Raw genomic sequence first — 8,453 nt, 5'->3', positions numbered from 1 at the left:
GTGGTTGTGGCCAGGCGCGAGCTTCGGGAGGCCAGGAAAGCCATGGACAAAATGGCTGCCAAGGTGAAGTACCTAGAGGAGTTGCACCAGGAAGACTTGCAGTCTAAGGCCAACCTGACTGTGGAGTTGAAGGAGCTGAGGGACTTCAGAGACCAGGGGCTAAAAGAGATGAGCTCCTGACCCCCGTCTCCTGCAAGCATTGCGCCAAGCGCTTTGACGACGACGTCTACATGGCCTGGCAGTCAAATGGCCAAAGTATTAAGCTTGACTTCTATCCCAAGCCTGAAGAGGCTCTTGCTAAATTCTGGGAGAAGAAGAAAAGGCTTGATGCTTTGCTTGAAGCGCGTCGGGGCACTCGTCGTCCTCCTCGCTTCGACTAGGCCGCGGAGTCCAACCCATTTCAGCATTATGATCATATCTCTCTCTTTTTTTTTTTTTTTTTTTTTTTTTTTATTTACAGCCATTTTTCTTTCCTTTAAGACAATTTTAATTTAGCTGTTTATTTTCTAAGGGGAGACAGTTATTAGGGCCCGTCCCCAGGCCTTTTATATTTTTTCTTTTTTGGACCTGCCCTTTGGGTCAGGATATTTTAATATATATATGATCGCTTTGATACATATTCTTTTTTACTTTGCTTTTACTTTTAGCTTGCTTTATTTCTGTTCGTGTGGTATGTCTTAGTACCCCCCTGAGTGGCATGAAAACTTTGTTTTTAAGGCACTCAATTTTTATTTGAAACTTAGAGGTTACATATACTTTTACGGTACAAACTCTTTTAACAAGGCCTAAAATTACATTTTTTGGACTATTGGTAATACTTCCGGAGATGATCGGTGTTCCAAGCCCTTGGCACAATGGTTCCATCCATCCTTTTTAGCTTATAGGTTCCGGAGCTAATCTCGTCCTCGATTTCATATGGCCCTTCCCAATTTGGCCCAAGTACCCCCACTCCGGGCTCTTGAGTGGCTGGGAAGACTCTTCTTAAGACCATATCGCCAATAGTAAATTTTCTATTTTTGACTTTAGAGTTAAAGTACTTAGTCACCTTCTTTTGATAAGCTGCCATTCGGATTTGAGACTTGTCCCAGAGTTCGTCTACTTGATCCAACGCTTCCTGTAATAAATCTTGGTTCGTTGCTGGATCATAAGTTGTTCTCCTGCGGGACGGGAATAATGTATCCACTGGGACCATTGCGTCACAACTGTACGCCATTGAAAAAGGCGAGTGGTCGGTCGTAGTTCTTGGGGTCGTCCAGTAGGCCCATAACACTCTTGCCAATTCTTTAGGCCAATTGTTTTTGCAGGCCAGCAGCTTTTTCTTTAGGGTGACCTTTAGGATTTTGTTGACTGCTTCTGTTTGTCCGTTTGTTTGCGGCCTTGCCACCGCGGAGAAGCTTTTGATGACTCCGTGTTGGTTGCAGAAGTCAGTGAACTCTTCGCAATCAAATTGCTTTCCATTGTCAGAGACTATTTTGTGAGGCAAGATGTATCGACACACTATGTTTTTAATAACAAAGTCTAGTACTTTTTTAGCAGTTATAGTCTTCATTGGCTCAGCCTCCGTCCATTTGGTGAAGTAGTCTACTGCTACTATTGCATACTTTACTCCTCCCTTTCCTGTTGGTAGGGACCCAATAAGATCTATTCCCCAGACCGCAAAGGGCCAGGGACTAGTCATCAGGGTAATTTCATTGGGAGGAGCTCTCGGTATGTTTGCGAACCTTTGGCACAAATCACATTTCTAGACGTACTCTATGCAATCTTTTTTCATTGTTGGCCAGAAGTACCCTTGTCTCAATATTTTTGTTTGAGAGACTCGGTCCTCCTGTATGGTCTACAGAACCCTTCATGGACCTCTTGCATGATTTGCTCAGCTTCAGGGTCCGATACACACCTTAAATAAGGCATGTTGAGTCCTCTTAGGTAGAGAATTTTTTTCATCATCACATAACGGTGCACTTGAAACTGAATCCTTCTAGACAGTGCCTTTTCTTAGGGCAACTCACCTTTTGTTATGTATTCGATCATAGGGACCATCCAGCTGGGTTCTTGCCCAACCGTTGTTATGGCTTCTTTTATTTTGATGCTTGGCTCTGCCAAGCGTTCCACGGTTACCACCCCCAGTTTCTGGATTTCGCTGTCTGAAGCTAACTTAGCCAGACAGTCCGCATGGGCATTCTTTTCTCTGGGGATTCTTTCCACTTTATAGTCCGTGAACTCGTGGAGCAGTTCCCGAACTATTGCCACATATGCGGCCATTCTTTCTCTGCGTGTCTGATATTCTCCCGACACCTGGTTTACCACCAGTTGGGAATCGCTGTAGACTTCCACTCTTCTAGCCCCCACGGTTTTTGCTAACCTCAACCCCGCTATCAAGGCTTCGTATTTGGCCTTATTGTTAGAAGCTAAGAAGTCAAATCGTAGGGCTGCTTGGAGTCGAAGTCCGCTCGGGGATATCATCGCGACCCCTGCTCCGGATCCATTTTCGTTGGAGGCTCCGCCTACGAATACTTTCCACTCTGGGACTGATGGTGCGGGTATGTTTGCGGTAGCTTCAGCTTCATTGCACTCCGTGATGAAGTCTGCTAGCGCCTGCCCCTTTATGGAAATGCGCGAAATGTAGTGCAAGTCGAATTGGCTCAACTCCATTGCCCACTTTAGGAGCCTTTCGGATGCCTCTGGCTTTTGTAAGACTTGCCAGAGCGGGTGGTTGGTCAATAACTTGATTGGGTGAGCTTGGAAGTAGGGTCTTAGCTTTCTCGAGGCCATCAGGAGGCAAAAGACTAGTTTTTCAATCACTAGATATCGCGTGTCCGCCCCTATCATGCGCTTGCTGACATAGTAACGGGATGCTGAGCTTTCTCTTCTTCCTGAACTAAGGCTGCACTGACTGCATTCTCGGAGACGACCAAGTATAGGAACAAGTCCTCTCCGAGAACGGGCTTTGATAAGATTGGTGGCTTGGCCATGTGCTCTTTCAGTTTTTTGAATGCCTCCTTGCACTCGTCGGACCATTTAAATTTCTGACATTTCTTCACGATGTTGAAGAAGGGAATGCATTTTTCTGTGGACCGGGAGATAAAACGGCTCAGGGAAGCAACCTTTCCGGTTAGGCTCTATACATCTTTGTGTTTTTTTGGGGAAGGCATGCTCAGGAGAGCTTGGATTTTTTCTGGGTTTGCCTCAATTCCCCTCTGACTAACGATGAAGCCCAGAAACTTCCCTGACTTAACCCCGAAAATGCACTTCTTTGGGTTGAGTTTCATTCCGTATCTCCGGACAACTCCGAAGCATTCTTCTAGGTCGTCCGCGTGGCTAGTGCACGCTTTTGACTTGACTAGCATAGCATCCACGTATACCTCCATATTTTGCCCCAGGAGGCCTTTTAACATCCGGTTCACCATCCTTTGATAGGTTGCACCAGCATTCTTTAGTCCGAAAGGCATGAATAAGTAGCAGTATACCCCCTTATCGGTCCTTAAGCTAGTGCACTCTTGATCTGCTACGTGCATCTTAATCTGGTTGTAACCGGCGTATGCGTCCATGAAGGACAGTAGCTTGAATCCGGAGGTGGCGTCCACCATCTGGTCGATCCTTGGCAAAGGAAAACAATCCATTAGGCAGGCTTTGTTTAGATCAGTAAAGTCTATACAAACCCGCCATGTTCCGTTGGGCTTTGGCACTAGTATCGGATTGGCTAGCCACTATGGGTAGTACACGTCTCGAATCATGCCACTCGCTAGTAGCTTGTCCACCTCTTTTTCTAAGGCTTCAGCCTTCACTGAGTCGAGGGGGCGTCGCTTCTGCTGGACCGGTGGCATGTCCGGATTGACATTAAGGATAAGTGTTGCTCCATTAAACCCTATGAGTTGGGAACCACTCGGTGAAAGATCTCGGTCCGTTAGGCCTATTATAGTGAAGGCCTCCTTGAATAATAGATTCACAGAACTCCTGTTGTTGATCAGAACTCTGGCCACGATCTTATTGGCAATGGGAGTCTCTATGACCAAAGGGTCATGGTGAGGAAAACGCACTGTTTTAGCGTCTTCTTCTGTGAACGTAATAGGCTGGTCCATTAGCCGGGGCCTTTGAGCTGGGAGTTGAGCAACCTCCCAAGCCTCATAGTGTCTTACGGCCCCTGCATATCGTTTGAGCTCCTTACGGGTAGTTCCTCCGATGTGGGGTCCTCCTGAGATCATGGCCACTCTTCCATTGGGTCTTGGTGGCAGGCTAGGAATATGCTGGGCATCTCCGGGGGGAGCGATTGGGGCCAGAGCTCCTACTGCACCCCCTAGCGCTTCTTGAGGCAGAGTTCTCGCCGCCGGAACCGGATTGAGATGGGGCAGCCAGTTCTTGATCCACTCGTAGAGATGACCCAATCAGATCAAGTTTTCGATCTCGTTCTTGAGATTTTTGCATTCATTGGTGCTGTGCCCAATGTCGTTATGGTACTCGCATCTCATACTGGGGTCCCTCTGGGAGCTGTCCTTATACAGAGGGGGCGGGCTTTGGTAGTGCGTATTTTTCCTGGTAGCAAAATATACACGTTCTTCGGAGTCCGTTAACTCCGTGTATTGAGTATATTGGGGGGTACACCCCCTTTTCTACCTCTTGTCCTCCGTTCGGTTGCTGCCTTGAGAAGGACCGGCTAGACTTACGGTCGGAGCGGAGTGCAACGGGGCCTGTCCATGTTGGGTTTTATGCCCTAAATAAAACTCATTTCAATATAATCAGATTTACTTATTAATATAGATCAGAAATAACATTTAATGTTGCATGGTTCACATGATTTATTTCATGATTATATGTACATAATGTATAAATTCATCTGAAACCCTTTTCACATACTTGATCGCATTTGTTTATTGTCGTCGACACATTGGAAAGTAAACATGACTATGTGAATAAAGTTTCCTAGATTTATCGGACATAGGGTTTCTTGATATGATAATCTGAGAGTTTCCTTGTATTTGGAGACGTGCTATGTTCTTTCCGAGCATTGGTTAAAGTAAAGCTCAGGTTGGATGCATGGAGTATGCATCGGAAGGGACCGATATTGAACTTTGACTTAGATTTATTAAACTTACCGTAATATCTATTCAAGTCAATATCGCCTAGTTGATCCTAGATCAAATGTTCTTAATCCTGTTATGATTAGGCTCAATCTTGAAAGGCTATTCGTGTTCTTTGATTTGTTAGTTAAGCCTACTTTTAGGTCAGGGTGATACGTACATTTTGGGAACACGGTAGTGCAATTGAGTGGGAGCGCTATCATAAACATGGAATCTATAGCTTCTATCTGGCGAATAGTAAGCAAAGGATGATCTCCTTCGAGCTTGACCAAACGAACATAAATGGTGGAGTACTCATTTCACATAAGCTGAAATATCATTTATACGGGGTCAAGTGTTTTAAGGATAAAATACATTGTAGGGTGTAACGGTAATCTAATCCACTTTCAGGTGTAGATCATTCATATAGAGGATCATTGATCAAATTAGGATTATAACAATGGATAACCAATGATGTGTCTATATGGTGGAACATATAGAGCATTCTATATAATTGAGAGTGCAATTCTAAGTTCTATGCGTGGATTCAACGAAGAATTAATAAGTTAGTGAATTTTAGTGCTAAATTCTTGATCTACTTATTGGAAGCTCGGTTATATAGACCCATGGTCCACACTTCCTAGTTGAGATAATATTGCTTGTAAGACTCATGTAATTGGTTTTGATTAATCAATTATAATTCTCAAATTAGACTATGTCTATTTGTGAATTTTTCACTAAGTAAGGGCGAAATTGTAAAGAAAGAGTTTTAGGGGCATATTTGTTAATTATGATACTTTGTATGGTTCAATTAATAAATATGATAAATGACAATATTATTTAATAATTATTTATAGTTATTAAATAGTTAGAATTGGCATTTAAATGGTTGAATTAGAAAATTGGCGTTTTTGAGAAAATCAGATGCAGAAAAGATAAAACTGCAAAATTGCAAAAAGTGAGGCCCAAATCCACTATGTAGGGCCGGCCACTTTTTTAGGGTTTTTCCCTCTGATATTTTCATTATTTTAATGCCAATTAATTCAAACCTAACCCTAGTGGAATGCTATAAATAGATAGTGAAGGCTTCAGGAAATTTACACTTAAATTTCACACTTTTTTTTTTCTGACACTTTCTGAATCAGAAAAACCTAAGCCTTCTCTCTCCCTATCTTTGGCTGAACCCACTCTCTCTCTCTTCCTCTTGAATTTCGAAATCCTTAGTGTATGAGTAGTGCCCACACACAGCAAGTGATACCTCAATCATAGTGAGGAAGATCGTGAAGAAAGACTTTTAGCAAGAAGGAGGTTTCAGCATAAAAGATTCAGAGAAAGAGATCCAGGTTTAGATATTGATAATGCTCTGCTACAGAAAGGAATCAAGGGCTAGATATCTGAACGGAAGGAGTCATTATATTCCGCTGCACCCAATGTAAGGTTTCCTAAACTTTATATGTGTTTATTTCATCATTTTAGAAAGTTCATATTTAGGGTGTTAATCAACATACTTGTGACTAGATCTAAGATCCTGGTAAAATAATTTCCAACAGTCCATTCATCCTCGAGGGATTCGTAAAGTGGAAAGATGCGGGGGCCAGGGCCTGGCCTTGATTATATCCGGGAGTAGCGGAAAATTGTACGCCGCTCATGGGTGGAGCTGCTGTTGGTAAAGTACCTGGGAGCTGGGCTCCGGGTACATATCCTGTTATCCCGGTGGGATAGTATCCCCCATAGGCCACTATTTGGGCCTCTTCCAGATTGATGTATTTTTGGACTCTCTTCTGGAAGTCTTGAAGGTTGGAAGCTCCTTCTTGCTGTAACTCGTTCCAGAATGGAGTCCCTGTACGGATGCCCGCCTGAAGAAGAGCGAGCTGCTGTCCGTCATCAACTTTCTTGGTTTTTGAGGCTTCTTCCTTGAACCTCTTTATGAAATTCTTCAATGTCTCCGTAGGAAGCTGCTTGATGTTAGTCAAGGTGCTGACCTCCAGATTGGCTTTTCTAGCGGCGACGAATTGTCTCCGGAAGCTGGTTTGCAACTTATTCCAGCAATCCACAGATCCTGGTTCCAGTTTCTTGAACCACTCTTCCGTGGATCCGCTTAGAGTAAGTGGGAAGCACAAACACTTGGCGTCATTGCTGACCCTCATGACTGTCATGACTCAGTTGAACCTTGGATCTGAGTTCCCGGTGTAAGCTGCCATTTCGAGCATCTTAAAATATTTGGGGAGTTCTGCTTCCAGGATGTGCTTGGCACATGGCTCCCGGTCCTCACAATCAAAGTCGGAGTCGTCGCCTTTCTGTCTTCGGGAGACCCGTGCGATGTCTTTTCGGAGTATGGCAAGTTCTGCCATGATTCCTTCGTTTAACGCTCTCGTAGAGACTCCGGGTCCGTATTTCTTTTTGTCCAGATGATCCCGGAGATCACCGTGGTTTCCGTTAATCTGATTTCTCAGATCAATGGGAGGACATCTTAGGCCCCGCCATCCTCTCCCTCCGGGCTCTTGGTGCACGAAAACGCTCTTTCGGTCCTCTCGATCCAGAGGGCCAAGATTCCCTCTTTGGAGTTTGCCCCTCTGCGGACCTTTCCCTTCCGGGAAATCTGAACGGACCTTTCGCGGATCCTACACCTTTTTCTTTTTCCCGGGAGTGGGAGTAGGGTTTTTCTTTTGGTTCCCTTCGGAGGGATACCTTATAGGGCTAGGTTCCCTAGACCTCTACTTTTGGATACTTGGCGAGGATTCCTCTGGTTCCTTTCCAAGTTCAGCAGGGATGGCTTTAGGATGCAAGTGGATTCCTGCGGCCTCCATGGCTTTCTGCATGGTCAGCATCACCTCTTGCATTTTTTGGTTTTGCTCCTTTTGGGCTGCGATTTCAGCCTCATGATTGGCAGCCTTTTGCCTTAAGAGTGCCAACTTTGAGTAGCTTCCTTCATCGTAGGCGTTGTACTCGTCAAAGTTTCCTTCATACTCGTCATCAGGGGTTCCTTCTTCATCCTCAGAGCCCACATTTGCTCTTGAGGCCACATCCTCATCATTTGGATCTTGAGCATCTTGAAGAGGGCGAGGTTGACGTGTGCTTCGAGTCTCCACCATTTTTGTTTCGTTGTAATGTAGTGTCTACTTACAGACGCTTCCTTCAAGCTCTCAATGAAAGCACCAAAATGTCGACCGAGGTTTTCGGCAACCAATATAATAATAATAATTAAGAGAGCTATAAAGGATTAAGAGAGAGTTTTACGTGGTTGGGGCATTAATGAGCCTTAGTCCATGAGTCTGTGTATTTACGATAGTATTTATTACAGAGAATGTTCTTGGTGGATTTTTCCTCTTCTAGTTCTTATGGAACCCAGAATTCTCGACCCCTGCCTTAATGAGTTTGGGGGATATTTATAGTGTTTTTGTG

General features: G+C 44.4%; 1 protein-coding gene across 1 annotated transcript; it reads right to left on the bottom strand.

Moving 5' to 3' along the window:
• Nucleotides 1-1,095: 1,095 nt before the first annotated feature.
• LOC133031326 (uncharacterized) lies at nucleotides 1,096-3,015 on the bottom strand. The gene is made up of 2 exons (XM_061104808.1): nucleotides 2,116-3,015; nucleotides 1,096-1,182 (listed from the first exon to the last, which is right to left on the bottom strand). The coding sequence occupies exons 1-2, from the start codon at nucleotides 3,013-3,015 to the stop codon at nucleotides 1,096-1,098; spliced, it is 987 nt and encodes a 328-aa protein (XP_060960791.1).
• Between the last annotated feature and the right edge of the window lie 5,438 nt (nucleotides 3,016-8,453).

Source organism: Cannabis sativa, chromosome 9, assembly GCF_029168945.1.
Source record: "Cannabis sativa cultivar Pink pepper isolate KNU-18-1 chromosome 9, ASM2916894v1, whole genome shotgun sequence".
In the NCBI taxonomy this organism is placed as follows: Eukaryota; Viridiplantae; Streptophyta; class Magnoliopsida; order Rosales; family Cannabaceae; genus Cannabis; species Cannabis sativa.
This window is presented reverse-complemented; position numbering and strand designations above follow the sequence as displayed.

Excerpts from the sequence above, each read along its gene's own strand:
- LOC133031326 (XM_061104808.1), bottom strand. The coding sequence starts at position 3,015 with ATGGTCCGACGAGTGCAAGGAGGCATTCAAAAAACTGAAAGAGCACAT. Across the intron at positions 1,183-2,115 it reads AAATCCAGAAACTGGGGGTG|TGGATACATTATTCCCGTCC; the intron begins GTAACCGTGGAA and ends CAATGGTCCCAG.